General features: G+C 38.3%; 1 protein-coding gene across 11 annotated transcripts in view; it reads right to left on the bottom strand.

Annotated features, from left to right (window-relative positions):
• The window catches only part of LOC100475793 (serine/threonine-protein kinase Sgk3), a 166,861-nt gene that overhangs the window by 42,801 nt on the left and 105,867 nt on the right, over positions 1–18,193 (bottom strand). For 9 of the 11 annotated variants that reach the window (XM_034668143.1, XM_034668144.1, XM_011221209.3 and 6 more), the window contains exons 2-4: positions 17,132–17,350; positions 11,434–11,517; positions 6,193–6,265 (exon numbers count right to left, since the gene is read on the bottom strand). In XM_034668143.1, the coding sequence (XP_034524034.1) occupies positions 6,193–6,265; positions 11,434–11,517; positions 17,132–17,209 (235 nt within the window). In that variant the 5' untranslated portion in view covers positions 17,210–17,350. Of the gene's footprint in view, positions 1–5,082; positions 5,274–6,192; positions 6,266–11,433; positions 11,518–17,131; positions 17,351–18,193 lie in introns of those variants that run through there. The other 2 variants (XM_011221205.3, XM_034668145.1) reach the window with 2 other exon arrangements.

Here is an 18,193-nt window from a genome sequence, read left to right as displayed (position 1 = left end):
ACGAATACAAATTAACACTAAGACACTGGTGATGGAAAATTGCACTAATTTTTTAAAAGTAACAAGAATTACTGGAAATCCTTGCAACTGGTTAATTGAGTATCACCAAAACTTGGCTGCTAAAAATTCCCCCTGCTAAACATCCCTTGAAAAATACAATGGAACAATTTCCTGAAGAACAACTGTCCAGCAGCTTCGAAGTGTTTTGACTTGATAATTAAGGATCATGCATCAGCAGGTTAGCAATACAGGCTAAGCACAAAAGTTTATTGGAATTAAAAAACTTTATTCAAGCATCTTATCTCCGCTACTTACTAGTTAACTGAACGTGAACCTCTCTAAGATTTAAATCCTTACTTGTAAAATGAGGGTAATAACATTTATACCTCATAATGCTGGTACAGGATTAAGTGAGACAATGCATGTAAGTTTACAGTAGAATGCCTGGTAGAGAAAAAGCATAATCTTTACTACTATTTTTGTTATTGTTGTTGTTACTTGTTGTTGTGGCTTTAAAATCTATCATCCTAAACCCTAATTCTTAAGAAAGGATACTCTAAAAATGGAAAAAAACAAGGCATTTGAGAAAATGTCTCAATGAGTGAATGTCTCAATACAAATCTATGAACAATATTCAACTCGAGTTTTGGTTTAGGTAAAATGATTTCTACTCAATAAAGGTTTTAATGTGCAATGCTGGTCACCAAAATCATGGGTTGTTTCTAGGCACATAGGTTTATTTCCATTTCTTAAATGTAAGGTATGGCTATAAAAGAACAAATATAAATTAGATCTGGTCTATCAGATCCAAATGCACTTAGTACTTTTTTTCCTGTTCAACTGTGAGTTTCTTGAAGAATTTCAGGAAGATACCTTTAAAACTCTTCCAAGGGCATTCTTTGTATTCATCACACCATAAAAGCATAGGTGAGGGTCACATTAGAGACTACACTTGAAACATAGTTACTTTGCAGGAACTGAACTTAGTAAGTAACACAGGAGAGAAAACTAAAATGAATGACTACATGTGACATATTTAGAGAAAAGCTAACGATTACAGAGATGCAGGTCTAACCTGTTCTGTGGATGGATACTTACTAAAGGTACATTTTACATTGGGAGATCAATTTTGAGAGTAAGTTCCTTTCTTTAGTGAGCTACAGCCCATGCTGCAGAAGTGCTACTAGACCTTCCATTTCATTGCTGACTTTGAACAGTTTTTGAAAGCCCTATGGAAAGCCCACCATAAGTTGAGAAAGTCAGTAATGAAAAAAGAAGCCCTATAGTAGTCAGAGTTTAGAGGAAATGCCAAGCTTAATTTTTATATCAACATTAAGCATGCAAATGTCTTTAAAAATTCCAGGTAAGACTAAAATGGATACGAACCCATTACTGGGTAAGTCCCAAGAATTTATATAAAGTTGATAAACTATCTTTAAGCATTATACTTAGAGATAAATCTATCTATCTATCTGGGCTTGTGCACGGAGAGTGGGGGAGGGTGGAAGGGGAAGAGGGAGAGAGAGAATCCCAAGCAGGTTCCCACAACCCTGAAGATCATGACCTGAGGCGAAATCAAGAGTTAGACACTTAACCAACTGAGGCACCCAGGAGCTCCTGGAGAGATATATTTTAAAAAATCTCTCCAATTAAGAACTTATGTGAATTTATCTGTTGTAATTCAAAAGAAATTTCAATTAGAGACTGAAAAGAAATCAATGCTTAAACAATAAAATGAGAGCTTTAGTCTCCAGAGTGCATACGAAAATGACCTATACAGATTTCTCTGTCATTTAAATGCTTCAAGAAAAATCAACCAAGAGGACACAATTTCTAATGCTGTGGGACCGGGGAAAAAAAATCACCACACTCTGATGTAAGGCGGTCTTGGGTTTTAATCCTAATACTGCTACTAGTGGCCAGAGTGCCTAATTATATTCACCATCAAAGGATATTTGGAGCCTCTAGGGACCACAGAGATTGTTTTTTTTTTTTTTTTTTTTTAAAGTTCTAACCCACATCTTTCAGGTTAGGAAACAAGGTTAAGATTTTTGTAATGTTCCAAACAAGTGATTTTAAATTTTAAAATAACATGTACATAAAAAGATTGTGAATTTTGTTTTTAAAGGTACCACGCATAAATCAGACAACAGAGTAAAGTGAAAAGAGAAACAAACCTGGATGAATGTAATTCTGCTATATGTTAGCTGTGTGATTGGTCTTCGCTACGTCTCTATTTTCCTCATGCATGAAACAGAGGTAAAAGAGCTACTTTACAGTTAGGAGCTCAAATAATAGCACAGTTATTATCATTACTACTGCTACTATTATTATATTATTGTATTATTACTATAAATATTGTATAATTAGATACTACTATTATAACAGTAGCAGCATTTTTAAAAACCGCGTACTACAGGGAAAGAACACTGGAATCAGAGTCTAAGATGTAACTGAACCTCATTTCTGCCACTGCCTAGTTTACTAACCACAGACTCCTCCCTTCTTTAATCGTCAAATGGGGACAGAATTAGATGATCTGTAAGCTCTCTTTCTAGCTATAACATTTTGTGACTCAAAACAAGTCATCTAAAAAAGACGACGAAGAAAAAAAGAGGAAGACTGGCTTAAAAAATTAATGTACCTAATTCAGAATCCTCAACTATTTGAAAATTTAAGTTCTAACAGAAGTGATTTTTAAAATCTTTAACCTAATATTTATTAAGTAGCCTTCCCCAAATAAGTGACTGGTTGAAAATAGCATGCATGCATTCATTTGTTCATTTGTTCATTTGTTCACTAATCACCTGTTAGACACTCTGCCCTGTACAAGGCACTGGAAATACGAAAATGTTTAATTAAGACATGGTACCTATCCTCAAGAACCTCAGATTCTAGTGGAAGACAAATTTAAACAAATCACGACACTTGGGCACACCAAAGGAACTAACAGAGAATTCACAAGCTGCTATGAGAGCAGAGATGAGGCTCCCCAACGCTGACCAAGCACTTAAGAAAAATTTCCTGAGGCATTGGTACCTACATCAAGTCTTATAAAGAACTAGATGGGTACAATGTCCTGACTTCAAAAGAACTCAAAGACTAGAATAATAATGGAGAGTTGTCTTTTTATTTTGTACAAACCTATTTCTCTTCAATCAGTAAGGGTTAAAAGTGAGAAATAAAAGTGGTTTCTACATAAGCTGTTGAAGGATTATGCCTTTAAAAAATATTTTACCATTAGCCCTTAACACAAGTGTAATGAAAGGTACTTAATTGCTGTTAATTGATGTTTTTGTGAATGGATAAACAAAATACTGAGCAAACAGTTATATAGTCAACATTCATAGTCTGTCAATTTCATATGCCCTGTCTCTTATTGGACTCACACAGATTTTTTTACTTTGTACACTTATTTTTCAATAGTTAAGATGAAATAAACTTTTTTTTTAACTTCAAAAAAACAGTTTATATACTGACCTCAGGATCCTATTGGCAAAAGGCTTGATATTAAACCATTCAGAATATAAAAAGTATAGCTACCTCTGTGCCCTCTACACAAAGATCCTTAAATGCAAAATGAAATTTTAACTTTGAAATGTACAGGCAGAAATAACCTTTAAAACCTACGTTCAGATATGTAAAACTTATCTTAGAGAGGTTGGCAACCACCAGAATCAAGAAGTGAAAACAAGAAAATGGAGAAATCCTCTTAAACTACGACATAAGAATGCAGAGATGTCTTATCTCTTTGTCTTCTTCCCATGATGAGATGAAATGATTCTGTCATTAGGTTCAACTAAGGGCTCTCCAGAACTCTAGCCTGAGTTCAAGTCTCTATTATCGATAACACAGTTCGATTCCTCTCAGATGTCTTTCTGCCACTTCACAGTAATTCATTCTCTCATTCACCCACGCCTGACACCTCACTTATCTCTCATTCTCTTCTCTATGTCTCCTTTACCTAAGCAATCACCAAGATTTCTTACAGATTTTTCCTTAAAAGAGTTCCTGCATATTGCTCCATTTGTAGCCCGTTTCCACCCCAGTCCTTTTCTGATTCTCTAATGTGAGGTTATCGGAATATTCCCTTACGCCGTGTTCTAGTCTCCATCCTGTCTCTTCTCTCTGCTGTGCCTACCGTGTATGGCACACTGTCGGTTTCACACAGTGTTTCATAGTCACTTTACCCACATGACTCTAGGACCCACATGTTGCCCATGGTGATGTTTTTCAACTTGTGCTCCACAGACACACTTCATCGCTATACCAACAAGCAGCTCCATTTTTATCTGCTCTACACATGACATTTTCTGCAAAAGATTTCATTGGGAAAAAAGCATTCTGCAGCTGAAAACAAAATGAGTACAAAGGCACTGGTCTATAGAATCAATTCTGTAGAATGTCCAATCTGGCTTTGCTGTGGCAACTCAGTCTCCTCCTGCTTCTCTCTCTCTCTTTTTTATCTGCTTCTCTTTATTAATGAATTCATGTATTCAAGTAATATTTACTGAAAACCCAAGATCTACCAGGCACTACAAATCAATAAAAAAGATAAATACCAATGTTCATAAAATCTACAGCCAGATGAGACAGACTGGCAATGACAGTGAAGTATACTAAACTGTCTCAAGAGAAAAAAATTCTACACATAATAGGGGAAGTGAGAACCCTCTCCAATCCTGAGGTTCATGGAGTGTAAAAGAATGAAGAGCCTCCAGTTGAGAGGCTATATGGGATGATCCAGCAGCCTCAGGGAAAAAAACCTAAGTTTAATTAAAGCAAGAATGTAAAAGAAATATGAAAAAGATGGAGGATAAAGAGGACTTTGTTAATCATGAACAGAATTTCACAGGGCACAGTGAAAAGGTTTGAGAGGGAAAGAAATGATAGAAGGGTAAGTTGCAGAGAAGATGTACAGTCAGGATAAGTGATGTGAGAACTTATCTCTTGAGTAGAGACCCAAGAGAGCAGACATGTAAGGAATCATAGGTTTAATGGGTTATAAGGCTACAAGGAAATTAGTTACGGAGGTGAGACCAATGATGACAATGGACAGCACTTTAGCTCATCAGGATTCACCTGTGGCATAGACAGATGGCTTTTCTAATTTGCATAAGGAGATTATCTGGTGGATAAGGAGACTTCTGCCTCTCTGTATGCAGCCGTTTGTGACCTGGACTGATATTATGGATTCAAGTGGAAAAGTTCCAGGCTTGAGACTTCAGACATATAGCTTCAGACTCCTGACAGCCTATGTGTCATGAGGTTCCCTAAGGGTGAACAATAGGACATTTTCTTAGTATCCCATTCAGAGTCTTGCAGGGTGCCGTGTATACAGTATATATTTCAGAAATATTCTGGATATAACAAAAAATGTCCTTCGTGGTTAGAAAAGTACCCCAAATTATCCTTAATGACCGATAAATTTACCTGAAGCCAGACTTCTTGAATTTAACTTCCAAATCTGACACTTACTAGCTATGACCCCGGGCAAATTAATTAACCAAAATGTGCCTCAGTTTTTTTATCTATAAAACAGTGATGATAATAAGAATACCCGCCTTGGTGCGCCTGGGTGGCTTAGTCGTTAAGCATCTGCCTTCAGCTCAAGTCATGATCCCAGGGTCCTGGGATCGAGCCCCACGTCAGGCTCCTCCTCGGCGGGAAGCCTGCTTCTCTCTCTCCCACTCCCCCTGCTTGTGTTCCCTCTCTCGCTGTCCCTCTCTGTCAAATAAATAAATAAAATCTTAAAAAAAAAAAATACCTGCCTCAAAAGGTTTTTGTGAGGACTGAATGAATTAAAACATGCGAAGTGTTTAAAACAATGTCCGAAGTGAGGGGGGTGGCGCCTGGGTGGCTCAGTCAGTTAAGTGTGGCTCAGGTCACAACTGCAGGGTCCTGGGATGGAGCCCCTAATGGGCTCTCTGCTCAGTGTGGAGTCTGCTTCTCCCTCTCCAGCTACCCCTGCTTGTGCTAGCTCGCTCTCTTTGACAAATATGTAAATAAAATCTTTTTAAAAACCCAAAACAATGCATGGTACACAGAGAGCCCCTTCCTGAGGCATTATGTTGGAAGAACGTGAGATCAATTAGCTTTGTGAAGCCTTGTACTACTATACAGCACAATGAGTTCGTTAACTACTTCCTCAAACTTCATCACTTATGGCTGGTCTATGACGGTATTGCTTACCTGGATCAAAATTATCACCAAATATTCTCTTGGCAGGAATCTTCAGGGCCATAGCAGGAAACTGTTTCTTTAACTAGAATTTTAAAAAATAACATTATATGAACTTGATTTTCTAAGTCTTCTAGTTATACACGTACCAAAACAAATTATAATATGATTTTCGAGAAAATCCATCATAAGGCATACTTTTAAGGATATCATAATCAAATACACAAAATTAAACTACACCAATAAAATAACATTTGCTTGATTAATCATCCTATTTTATCCCAATAGAACACCTGGTATCTTTGTGACCCTGGATAAGTCACTTAACATATTTGTGCTTCAGTTTTCTTGTAAAATGGAGATGATTTTAGTGCTTAGACAAGAATCTGGAGTATGAGCTTTGAATACATGTTACTTACCATTTATTACCTCAAGAGAAGTTGTGATCTTTGTTTTCTTTCTATATGAACAGATTGATAATTGTTTTCTAAGAAAGCAGGTGAATTTTGTTTTCAATACCCTCTGCTCTAGCCTACCCTTATTAATATTTTATTTTTTTATTTATTTTCTTTTTAAATTTTTTTAAAGATTTTATTTATTTATTCGACGAGATAGAGACAGCCAGCGAGAGACGGAACACAAGCAGGGGGAGTGGGAGAGGAAGAAGCAGGCTCATAGCGGAGGAGCCTGATGTGGGGCTCGATCCCATAATGCCGGGATCACGCCCTGAGCCGAAGGCAGACGCTTAACCGCTGTGCCACCCAGGCGCCCCCTTATTAATATTTTAATACATTTGTTTTTCAGATTTACTTATCCCTAGACAAACAACTTGGCCCTGAAGACATTACATTAAATTTGGGGCAGGCAGTAAAGTCATAAAAATCGGTTAATGCTTATGTTTATTATAAGCTTGATGTCAAAAAACCACACACACACACACACACACTATATCCAACTATCAAAATGTCAGGAAATACAAAGAATAGAAGAATGTATTAATCACTCTACACCACAAATATGTGGTCAGCAAAATCCAGACTGAAAAATCTATAGACAAATACCCCTGCTTTTTCAACTAAAATTGTAAAGGAAAGAAAAGAGAGGTGAAGGGGGAGACTTTGTGATATAAAGACAACTCACAGATTTAACAACCAGTCATATAAACACTGACTGAATATTGGATATTAAAATGTTATTTTCAGATGTGAAACCAGTACTGTGTGTGTACATGCATTTTTAAAGAACTTTTATCTTTTTAGAGATGTATACTAAAATATTTACAGATGAAATGATACGAAGTCTAAAGTTTGCTTCAAAATTACAGTGGGCTGGCTAGGGAGAGAGACGGAACAAGAATGGCCGTGTATCTGGAACCGCGGCAGCTGCCTGGTACATTATATTATTTTCTGTGTTGATACTCTTCTCTCTACTTCTGTATGTGTCAACAACTACAATTTAAAAATTTTAAATACAGACTACACTCATAAAAAATACATTTCTATGGGCAAATGTTTACAGATTGGGTATTTTACTTTTTTTCTTTTACTCTAAAAGGAACACAGGGAAAGAATTTGTGTTTTCAAACTTAGGGAAATCCAGGCCAGGTTTAACCTCACTTCTGTGGTTTCAAAGAACACAACTTATAGTATTCCCCTGTTTTTTACTTTGCCCCTCACCACAGGAGGCAGAACTGGGAGTTAACAGAAAAAGAGGCAGACAGAGAAAATGGAGGAATAAGAAAAGATGAAAAAAGGAAGAGAAATACAGGAAAAATGAGGGAGAAGAATAATAAAAACTCAACTATATATTAAGGAAAAATTTCTGCAAAAAGCTTAAGATGGGTGTTTGATGGAAAAAGAGAATGAAAGTGACTTCACCTTTATACTTAAAGATAATCAAATATTAACACCCTAACCTAATTAATCTCTATTTATTTATTTATTTATTTGAGAGAGCATGTGCACAAGTGGACAGGGGAGGGAGGGAAAGGGATAGAGGGAGAAGGAGAAGCAGACTCCCTGCTCAGCAGGGAGCCCGATGTGGGGCTCAATCCTAGAACCCTGGGATCATGACCTGAGCTGAAGGCAGACGCTTAACCAACTGAGCCACCCAGGTGCCCCTAATCTCTAGCTATTTAAATCACGAAACCATCATGACATGAGGACGACTCTTCACTCATGCAAGATTTCCACACTGCTGAGTTTTTAGGTGACATCCCCTACATTCCTCCTTCTTATAAACAGTTCTATAGAAGGCAACACTTTTAGGATGTAAATCTGGCTCATATAATCTTTTAAGCAAAATACAGAAAGAAATCTCAGATTTTCAGTTATTAGTAGTTCACTGAGAAGAATGTGATCTTATTTCTCTAAGAAGTTCATATAAACTATCTGTATGTGCATATGTTTGTTACAGTACCATCATGATAGCTACGGTCAAATCTGTACAATCCTCAAAAAATGCTGATCATTTATATAGCGGATCCAAGAATCTCAAATAGAGCTGGCAATTCAACCCTCACCGAGCCTCCAATATAAACTATTTTTTTTCAAAATAAACTTTTTTTTTTTAATCACTCAATATTATAGGGGTCCTGGGTGGCTCAGTCAGTTAAGCATCCCTCTTGATCAAGCTCAGGTCTTTATCTTGGGGTCATGAGTTTCTGCCTGCTCCACACTGGGTGTGGAGCCTACTTAAAAATAAATAAGTAAATAAATAAAATAAATAAAGATCATTCAACATTACAGAAGATATCCTCATGTACAAATTCTTTTTGGCTATTATTTTTCTCAAAAGTGTGATTTCACTTACAGTCAATAAAAGACTATCTCAATACCATTCGATTAAGCAATTTAAATACATATATTAAGTTCAGTTACATAAGCATAAAAAATTTAAAAACAGAAGAAAACACAGTAAAAGTACTACAGTTATCTCTGAGTAGCAACATAGTAGGGGTGATTTTTAAGTTTAAATATTTTCTTCCCCCATATTCCAGATTTTCTAGGATATATATTAATTTTACATAGGAAATTATGCCATTTAAAATACTTAAGTACTATTTTAAAAGTTCAATTTTAACTAGCAAAGCATTTGAATATTATTTGAAGGAAAAACAGACACAGTGAAATGCTAAATAGAGATGAATCAGAAGGGGTGCCTGGGTGGCTCAGTCAGTTAAGTGTCTGCCGTTGGCTCAGGTCATGATCCCAGGGTCCTGGGATTGAGCCCCAAGTCAGGTTCCCTGCTCGGCAGGGAGTCTGCTTCTCACTCCGCCCCTCACCAGATAGTGCTCTCTCTCAAATAAATAAAATCTTAAAAAAAAAAAAAAAAAGAATCAGAAGCCTTACTTTCATGACTTAACAAAAATGGAATGTTGTACAGCTAGACATTGGATTCATTCTGGTCCACTTAGAAGTAATTTACCTCTTAACTGAGATATGCTTAACTTCCTCCATATTTAAAGTATCTCACAAATGTAAGTCACAGACTTACATATCTGTTTAACCCTATTTTTAAAATCAAGAGACAGAGTTAAGAAAATTGAAGAAAATTACCTTATTTTAAATATGAATTTTTTTTAAAAAATATTTTATTTATTTATTTGACAGAGAGAGAGGGAACACAGCAGGGGGAGTGGGAGAGGAAGAAGCAGGCTCCCAGGAGAGGAGCCTGACGTGGGGCTCGATCCCATAACACCGGGATCACACCCTGAGCCAAAGGCAGACGCTTAACGACTGCGCCACCCAGGCGCCCCTGAAACAATTTTTTTCTGAAGGATGCCTGGTAACCTACCATTTATTAAATAATGATGTAAGGAGATTCCTATTTATTCTTAAGGCAGAAAAAATTTAAATTTCGGATTTGAAGCATAATTGCTTTTTTTCTTAACTGAAGCAAAGCTTAGAATCCAGAGCTGTCTTGGAGCGCCTGGGTGGCACAGCGGTTGAGCGTCTGCCTTCGGCTCAGGGCGTGATCCCGGTGTTATGAGATCGAGCCCCACATCAGGCTCCTCCGCTGTGAGCCTGCTTCTTCCTCTCCCACTCCCCCTGCTTGTGTTCCCTCTCTCACTGGCTGTCTCTATCTCTGTCAAATAAATAAATAAAATCTTTAAAAAAAAAAAAAAAAGAATCCAGAGCTGTCTTAATAATCCGAGATCTATAATGACCAACACAGGTGGTGGTCTTTGGCCTCCTAGGTATGTATGACTAATACCTACACAACAATGGACAATAATACACAAACACCGGTCTCTGCATAGATCTGGCCTGATGTGTTACAATGACCATGGTGCTCTTGCTTCCTACTTTAGAGAGTATTTGTAATTGCAAACACTGGATTAAAGATAATATTTAGTATCTGAATTCTGAATATATAAAAACTAGGTTTTACTAATTTAAACAAATAATGATGCCTTAAATATCACCCCCACTCGCCAGTAACTGTGAGAACTCACAAAAGTCCATATTCATTTTAGTTGTGCTGACTACTTAAAATCCGGAACCGAAGACTTATCTCTAGCTAAAAATGAAACTACAGAAGGAAGGTAAGCTCATGACAAAGTTTCAGACCTAAATCTAATTGCTGGGCAATTTAACCAGAAATAACATGACAATTAACAACTATTAGAGAGGCAGTGGAAAGAATTTATTTCTAATATTCTGACATTAAATGTATTTTAAGCTGCACCATCTAGCTTTTATAATATCTTCAAGAGTTTACTTGGAAATTCTCAACAATCCTCTCTCCACCCTTTTTTGTAGGAATTTTGTAGGATGCTTCTGAAGAATCTCTTACCTTTTTCTACTTGTCTATTTGAGTAGGACTATTATTTAATCACTCAAAGAAATCTCTCTTGGGGTGCCTGGGTGGCTCAGTCGGTTAAGCGTCTGCCTTCAGCTCAGGTGATAGTCTCAGGGTCCTGGGATCAAGTCCCACATCAGGTTCCCTGCTCAGTGGGGAGCCTGCTTCTCCTTTTCCCTCTGCCCCTCCCCCTGCTCGTGCATGTTCTCTATCTCAAATAAACAAATAAAATCTTAAAAAAAAAAAAACTCTCTTATTTGCAAGTTTTCTTAGGTATTTTATTCTATTATATATATTTTTAAGTTCTATTTATTTAGGTAGTCTCTGTGCTTAATATGGGGCTTGAACTCACAACCCTAAGATCAAGACCGTGCTCTTCCATTTGGGCAAGCCAGGCACCCTCAGGTGTTTTGTGTTAAATAAAAATCCTGCAGACTGACATTTACTTACAGTATTGTAAAGCTTATCAAACTCTGCATATCTCCTGAAGACAAACCACTCACTCCTGCCCATTGAGACCAGAACTTTATAAACCTGTGGAAATAAAAAAATAGCATAACAAAACTTGATTGCAAAAAAAATTCATTAGCTATTTAATAGGTGGATAACCTGTTTTTATACTCATGAAACTGATATTAGACATTCATGTTTATACATGATTCTCTAAAATACACAAGTATACTGGCTAAAAGACTCACTTCGTCTTCTTGAAAGGAGATATTTTATTTATTTTTAGGAGATATTTTATTTTTAAAATGTTATGAAATATTTCTATAATTTTCAAGAGAATAACACAGTGAACTCATTCAGATGATGTGAATTCTAACATTTTACCATTCTTGTTTCAGACTTTTTCCCCCCAAGATTACAACATTATAGATTCAACTGATGCTATTTTCTACTCTTCTTCCCCAGCACTAACCATTATAAAGACTCAATTATTAGTTCCTCTCCTTCCAAGTCATCTTGTACACAGTACTCCTCAAACTAGGAATTTATCCTCGGACTTCCTACTACCATCTTACAGGTGTTTAATAATTTTCATATATACATAACTTCATATAACCAGAGTCAACAACCCTATGAAGAACAACCACTACAATCCTTAGTATATGTATAAGAAAATGATGGCCCAAAAAAGTTTAATAACTTGCCCAAATTCACAGACTTATGAGACTAAAATTTAAATCTTCTACCCTTCATGTACCAGAACCAGTATCAAATCATCAACAATTATAATACAGAATTAATTCTCATAATTCATCCCAACCCATACTCTCAGAGTATAATTCAACATAGTAATGGAGAGAGAATGGTTTGGGACCCCAAAGATCTGTGCCATTTCTTTTTTTCTTTTTTAAAGATTTATTTATTTTTTTAGAGCAAGAGAGGCACGGGGGGTGGGGAAGGGCAGAAGGAGATGGAGAATCTTAAGCAGACTCCACACTGAGTGAGAAGCCAGACACAGGGCTCAATCCCAGAACCCTGAGATCATGACCTGCGCTGAAACCAAGAGTCGGACACTTAAGCAACTGTCCTACCCAGGCGCCCCGTGTGTCACTTCTAAAGAGAAAAATAACAAGAATCCAGGTGTTTGAGGAAAAGCTCACTATGTATGACTTGGATAATGAATTATAGAGATAGGAATTACTTTGGGGCTTATAATACAGTTGTCTGCAGTCTGGTTTATTTTAGAACATGGGCATACAAACTGTATAAACTATCCTTTCTCATAAAAGATTGAAAGCTACATTCACCAGTTAATATTTAGATAATACTGAGAAGAGCACCTCTCTGATACTGCATGTGATTAGAACATGAATTCGGGGGCACAGTGAGAAGGCTCCCAGAATGCAAAGTCATGTATCTCTGTGAGAGAGAGGATAAGGTCTCAATGGAAGGTGAAACAAAGTCCTTGGTATCAGTCACCTGAGTTAAGTGATGAATTACTCAGACTGAGAGAAAAAGAGTACCCAAGCACCCTACATGAGCGACATGGGGTGATGGGGGGTGACATGGCTCTTCTGGTCTTAACCGAGAAGGCATCAAGTTGTCTTAAAGGAAGCTATTGGATGTCAGATACCAGATTTGTTTGTAAGATGATACTGCTCACAAGGAGAGAATGTGGAAGTAGAGGATAAAGAACCTGGTCAAGGGGCCAGAGAAGCTACACCGTTTCCAAGACTAGATTACAGATTTAATTCATAGAGCATTCAGGATCAGATAGGACTGCTACCAGATCAGAAACTTAGGTTTAGATGACTGCAAGCTTCTTGAATTAGTTATGCTGGCTTCCTAGAGTGGTAAGGTGGCTTCCCATGGTTACCCAAGGACAGCCAAGACTAGAACCCACAGTTAGGCTCCAGGCTGAAATAGCTCTGCTTCAGATAAAGCCCCATGAAGTTACCAGTCTGTGGTATGACTTATGAACAAGGGCCTTTTTTATTAAATATTTTATTTATTTATTTGAGAGAAAGAGAAAGCCTGACTCAGGGCTCCATTCCAAGACCCGAGGATCACGACCTGAGCCACCTAGGCACCCTGAACAAGGGCCTATTAAGTAAGTTCTCATAAAACACCAATAGGTAACAACAAACTCTTCAAGTTAAAAAAAAAAAAAACCACTTTCATTTGCAAAAGCAGCACAAGAATTCACAGAAAGCAGTACAATACTTATTACAATATAAAATTATTTGATTTTTTAAAAAAAATATTTCCCTATTGCCTGTCTTGTCCCACCAGATATAAGTTCCTTGAGAGCAAGGGCCGTATCATTCTTGCTACCTACCATATCCCCAGTGCCTAGATCAGCACCTTCCATGACACAGAAACTCAATGACAATTTGTTGAATGGATAAATGAAAGTATAATTTAGACTTGGTTTAAGTTAAGACATCCTAGAAGGCAATGCATTTCTCTGTTACAAGCTTCACAGTATAGAGCTATATAAAAGACATGAGAACTAGAGTATAAAAATATTATCAAGTAGCAAATAACATAATATCTATTTTTGTTCCCAAGTATGGCACAGGCATCTGGGACCTGCTGAAGCTCGACAGAGTCTGTGTTGGCTGAGGTAGGGTCTATCTGTGTTGACTAGAACTGAGGTTCTTGAGGACTGCCCTGAAGTGGTCAGCAACTAACATGTGAACTTAGTATCACTCAACATCAATTCAACAAATACTTCTTAAATATCCATCTCTATTCTGGGTACTGATAAAGCAACAGTGAGGAAAGTTCTTTTGATTTCAAAGGATCTTGCATTCTCGTCTAGTCTAGTCATAAATAAACACAAAATATGTCTGGTAGTGATAACTGCTATTAAAAAATTAAATAGGGTAGAGGAACCTGGGTGGCTCAGTCGGGTAAGCATCTGACTTTTGATCTCAGCTCAGGTCTTGATCTCAGGGTTGTGAGTTCAAGCCCTGCACTGGATTCCATGCTGGGTGTGGAGCCTACATTAAAAAAAGGGGGGTGGTATGCCTGGGTGGCTCAGTTGGTTAAGCATCTGACTCTTGATTTCGGCTCAGGTCATGATCTCAGGGTTGTGAGACTGAGCCCCGTGTTGGGCTCTGCACTGGGTGTGGAGCCTGATTAAGATTTTCTCTCTCCCTCTTCCTCTCGCCACCCCCCTCCCAAAAAATTAAATAGGGTAAGCAGGACAGAGAGTGAAAGGAGTAGGGTCGGGTGTGAAGGTGCTATTTTCATAGGGTGGTCAGAAAAAGCAACATTTGAAAATATGAAGCAAGGAAATGAACAAAGTGATCTGGAGGAGGCCTTCGAGAACGCAGGGGACAGCTCTGGGAACAGGTGGGTAAGAGTGATGCTACAGGGGGCGCCTGGGTGGTGCAGTCCTTAAGCATCTGCCTTTGGCTCAGGGCGTGATCCCAGCGTTCTGGGATCGAGCCCCACATCAGGCTTCTCCGCTAGGAGCCTGCTTCTTCCCCTCCCACTCCCCCTGCTTGTGTTCCCTCTCTTGCTGGCTGGCTCTCTCTGTCAAATAAATAAATAAAATTTTTAATAAAAAAAAAAGTGATGCTACAGGCTTCCCTGAACCTTTTACAGAAGGCATGAAACTACCTCTACCACGAAAAGTAAATGGACACTGAGATAACCCATTGCCTATATTTGCTATATATGACCCTCCATCAAACTTGGCAGGAGGTTATGCCCTTGAAGGAAAGAATGTTCAAGGGTTAAAAAAAAAAAAAAGATAGGAGAGGGAAGGAAAAAAACCTTTCACACACTCCGCTATTTAACTGAGGTGTACCGACCTCTTATTTACCATCCATGTGATGTTTCTAAGACTTGCTTATAAGATTGTGGAATAAATGAACGATGCTTAAGCTACTGCTATAACACTGAGCAGAGGCAAATGGCCAGACACACACTGCAGCCTCTCCTCTGGGCTTTGGTACAGAGTGTGGAGGTACGTTTATTAAGAAAGGGAGAACCGAGGAGAGAAGGACAGAAGCTTTTTCCAGTTCCTTGTCTGGGACTTAGGGAGAAAAGTGTCATTGGGTGCTCCAGCCCACTGGATCTCTCTCTCTCTGACAAATAAATAAAATCTTAAAACAAAACAAAAAAACCATGCCTGGGTGGCTCAGTCAGTTAAGCGTCTGCCTTTGGCTCAGGTCATGAGCCCAAGGTCCTAGGATCAAGTCCTGCATCAGGTTCCTTGCTCAGCGGGGAGCCTGATTCTTCCTCTGCCTGCCACTCCCCCTGCTTGTTCTCTCTCTCTCTGACAAATAAATAAATAAAATCTTAAAAAAAAAAAAAAAAGAAAGAAAAAGGATGACTGGAGTGGTCAGACCAAAGGGTTTAGTTTAACTCCCCACTTTTCCCATATGACATGAACTCTGAGTTGAAAGTCTGTCGTCATGGGATGCACCTGGCAGGAGCAAGGTGATCCCCAGGTCAGAGGCAGGGGTAGACCGCTTGAGCCAAGAGCAGTGAAAGGAATGGCAGAGCCTCAGTGGGGTCTACAGCTATCAAGAGCCAAGGGGAAGCTGAGTCAGCAGTGAGTCATCACCAGTCTGGCTAAACCAACAAAGAATAGATCACAAATCAGTTGATCGACTGCAGATGCCAGCAATGGATGCCAACAAAATGTCCAGGGCTAGATCAGGTCAACCACAGCTGGCTGTTTGCCAGACCAGTCACTCTACACCTGGAACAGCAAGGTTCTAGACGGCTGACAAGAATGCAAGAACCTTCAGCAGGCTACCATGAGGTCAGTCACTGACTCAACAAATACCATGAAAGGGGACACCTCTCCACTCATAAACCATGATGTCAAGTTGGAGAAGTGTGTATTCAAATAGGAGAAAGAGAGTAGAATGAAGACAGCCTGGGCATTTTAACTTAAAAGAACTGCTTAAATTTTAGCTCAAACTAGGTGTTAAACAGAATTGAGTTAAATGAATTTCTTCATACTACTCAGCAGATGGGGGCTTACGAGGAAGAGCGTATCAGTGATAGACAAGATAAATGATATTGTTTTGGGGGAGGAGGGCAGGAGATCTCTGAATATACACACAAACAGGATTACTGGAACTAAATACAGTATGTTTCATTACACTAATTAGAGAAATGGCTACTCTCACTGATACAATGATTCAGCAAGCATTCATTGTGTTTACTCTTTATAGTTCTATTAGCAGATACTACGGTGATAAAAAAATAAAATTAGAAATGGACTTTGCCTTTCAGGTAAAAAAGAGATAAAATACTGGGTTAAACATTTCAAACACTGAGCTAGAAAATGATTAATGTCATAAGAAAGATGCTGTGGAAATTGCTAGACAGGGGTTCTTAACATGGGATCCATGACTTCCGGAGTCCATTAACCTCCTGACAACACATGCAAAATATGTGCATGTTTGTAGATCATTGTGTCTGCACATTATCTGGTGAGAGGATCTATCTATCAGAGTTTCATAAGCTTCTCCCAGGGGATAGGTAAACAGGTAAAAATCTGAAAAGGAAACTGTAATTTGCTAGAGTACAAAGGGAAGACTGTGGAGGATATAGATCTGGATATGTAGAAACATGGGGAGGACATTCCAGGTTAAGGAAGAACAAAAACAGAAATGGAAATATTCTCTATATTCATTTTTTCTCCATAGGCTTTATATTACATACTTACAGTAAACCTCTTCTTTTTCTCTCTGTGTTCATCAGAGCTGGGAATGCTTACACTTGGGCAGCTTTCCTTGTAGTCCATGTTATAATCCCTTGGAGTTTATTGCCTCAAAAGGACATCAAAAAATGAGTCCGAAGAAATGGTCAGCAGAGGACAAACACAGTTATAGCTAATCCAAAACATAAAACCTCTCGAGGTAATATTCAAATTCCATCATGCAACCTTAATCAACAGGGGAAAAACAAAAAAAAACAAAAAAGCACGGATTAGCAAAATAACTTAAAAATACAATGATTTGTCATTATTCACAGGACCCATTTTACGCCTATTCTGGCAGGAAGTTACATTTGATAGAAGTCACAGCCCAGGTTAGAGATATAGTTTCTCTTATGCCCCATCAACAGCTCAACCACAATCAAACATGTGCATTCCACCTGCTTTCTTGACTACTAAGAAATTCTAGGAGCTACAGTTCAGGTGGACTGAGGGCAACTTCCATCTAAAAAGGCTCTATTTTGTTAGATTTCAAGCAGGGTTTTTCAAAACGTGTTTTCCATTTTTTTTAAAGTTTATTTATTTAAGTAATCTCTACACCTAAATTGGGGCTCAAACTCACGGCCCTGAGATTAAGAGTCACACGTTTTTCCGACTGAGCAGGCCAGGCACCCACAAGGTGTGTTTTTCACACTTCTTGCATCAAGATGAGGTGAAGCTTGCTTCAGATTAGGATCCTCTATACTATTTACTCCTGTTTTACATGTGAGGCAACTGAGACATTAAATAAATTGCCCATCCAGGATGTGAACCCAGGCTGTGTGGCTCCAGTCTTGACTCTTAACCACTGTGCTATGCTGCATTTTAACAACTGCGGATAGTTCTTATGCATTATGCACTGGGCCCCCGGTCAGAGATATTACACTCTTCATATAGAACAATACAATTATGTTAATATTATCATTCCACCCGAGGACAAAGGGCTCGAGATGTCAAACTGATGCCACTTTTGCTACACATGGCAGCCCATACTCTCCACTGATACCAAATAATACCCTTTAAAGAGTTAGT

The sequence above is a fragment of the Ailuropoda melanoleuca genome, chromosome 9, assembly GCF_002007445.2.
Source record: "Ailuropoda melanoleuca isolate Jingjing chromosome 9, ASM200744v2, whole genome shotgun sequence".
Taxonomy (NCBI): domain Eukaryota; kingdom Metazoa; phylum Chordata; class Mammalia; order Carnivora; family Ursidae; genus Ailuropoda; species Ailuropoda melanoleuca.
Note: the sequence above shows the minus strand (reverse complement) of the source record. Positions and strands in the feature narration are given on the sequence as shown.